At 46.0% G+C, this 1843-nt stretch overlaps 1 protein-coding gene across 1 annotated transcript; it reads left to right on the top strand.

Moving 5' to 3' along the window:
* Positions 1-923: 923 nt before the first annotated feature.
* On the top strand, positions 924-1238 carry EMWEY_00059690 (hypothetical protein; the record flags this gene model as incomplete). Its single annotated transcript, XM_013481211.1, has 1 exon — positions 924-1238. One exon carries the CDS (start codon positions 924-926, stop codon positions 1236-1238), a length of 315 nt encoding a protein of 104 aa, XP_013336665.1.
* Positions 1239-1843: the final 605 nt, after the last annotated feature.

Raw genomic sequence — 1843 nt, 5'->3', positions numbered from 1 at the left:
ATATATATATATATATATAGGAGAAAATATATAATATTTTCTCCAGCGTTCTCGTGCCCCTACAGGTGGGTGTTGCGTTGTTGACCTCTGCTGTTTTCTTCTGGGATTGTGTTTTACCTTTGTCTCTTGTCTTATGCGTGTTCGTTGCTCTTCCTCTGATCAACGGTTTTGCAGTTTTAATTTTGGCGCACCTATGAGTACATTCAAATGGCAGAAAGCGCTGCAGACTTCGTTGTCACGCTGTGGCCTGCTGTTGCTGTTGCTGTTGCTGTTGCTGCTGCTGTGCTTTGAAACTCAGGGTTGAGGTATACGGCGGCCGTTATACAGCCCACGACGACATCAGTATTGGGGGTTTGGGTTGGTTTAGTGTGGCAGGTAGCGGCGTTAAGGCGTTTGATATTTGGTTGCCTAGAGGTGTAAAACTCTTCAGACGACCCTCGCTATTCCCTGCGCAAATTCGAAAATCACCTCCACAGGCATTTCACTCCAAAACACCAAGGAAAGCTACTCACCGTTACCACCACCTGCTACTGCTGCTGCTGTGCCTTCTGTTGCTTCCGCAAGTGCTTCTGTTCCAGCTAGTGCTAAAGCTTCTGCTACTGTTGCAGCTGCGCGGGCTTTTGCGCCTGCCGTTTCTGTGCCTGCCGTTTCTGCTGCTGTAGTTGTGCCTGGATTAGTCACTAGTGCATTTGCTTTGTCTAGTGCTGCACCAGCTTGTTACTGCATAGGGTGTATATGAGGTGTGCTGCTGCACCCCAACAGATTACATGAAATATACGATGTTAGTGAGATGCAGTTCGTGACGCCCTTCGGCTTTAGGGTTTGGGTGTATGGGCGGCTGCGTGTATGCATGCTTCAGGGCCCGGGGGCCTCGAATAAGTGCGCAGAAGAGGGCTCTGGCGGCACAAATAAAGGAAGAGGAAATGCGACGACACCAGGAGGAGTATCAGCAGATACAGGAGGCTGATGGTGCAGACAGAGGAACGGAACCGACAACAGCGGCAAATGCTGAAGCAGCACCTCTCGTGGCTCCTGAAAACCAAGAGAAGTTCCAACTGCTGGTTTCCCAGTGGTTAGAAGGCGACATAGATCATGAGCAGCAGCCGCAACAACAGCAGCAAGAGGAGGAGCAGCAACAGCAACATCAACAGCAAGAGGAGCAGCTGCAACAGCAGCAACAACAGCAAGAGGAGCAGCAGCAACAGCAACAACAGCAGCAAGGGCAACAGCAAGGGTAGCAGCAAGAGCAGCAGCAAGGGGTTTTTGTAGAGAAGTAAGCTACAGGTTGTGCATTTCAAGTTGTTAGGGAGACATGTCGGCTCCCCTAAGGAGTTTTACGTATGCAATTAATTCACCTCTCTTCTATAAGGGGGCATACACTTTGCTAATGTGTGTGTCCGTATTTAGTGGCAAGTGTAAATAATTTATTTGGCATCAAAAGTTATTATATATATGATGCTGGTGTAAGAGTCCCAGAGGAAGCGGGCAAAAGGAAACTCAGTACAAATAAAACCTAAACAGACTGACGACAGCTCTCAGTTTTTATATGTTTCTTTGAAGGTAAAATTAAATGACAAGAACGGCGGGACTGTAAAAGGAGAAAATAAGAAACCATTAGAAAAATATCTTAGACTGTTAATGGACGTAAGAGAGAACTCCTAGCAAACACTCTTAAATAGGAACAATCTAACTCTAACTTTTTATAATTATTGAGGCAAATCTCCATGCGACACCATGAAAGGCTACACTCCAATTCATCCAGCTGGATGATTCAATATTCAGACAGAACCTCAGAATGGTACACAAACCCTTGATTCGTAATAATATATATATATATATATAT

Source organism: Eimeria maxima, genomic scaffold (genome assembly GCF_000499605.1).
Source record: "Eimeria maxima Weybridge genomic scaffold, Emw_scaff2940, whole genome shotgun sequence".
In the NCBI taxonomy this organism is placed as follows: domain Eukaryota; phylum Apicomplexa; class Conoidasida; order Eucoccidiorida; family Eimeriidae; genus Eimeria; species Eimeria maxima.
The sequence above is the reverse complement of the archived record's forward strand: the minus strand, read 5'-3'. Positions and strand labels throughout refer to the sequence as shown.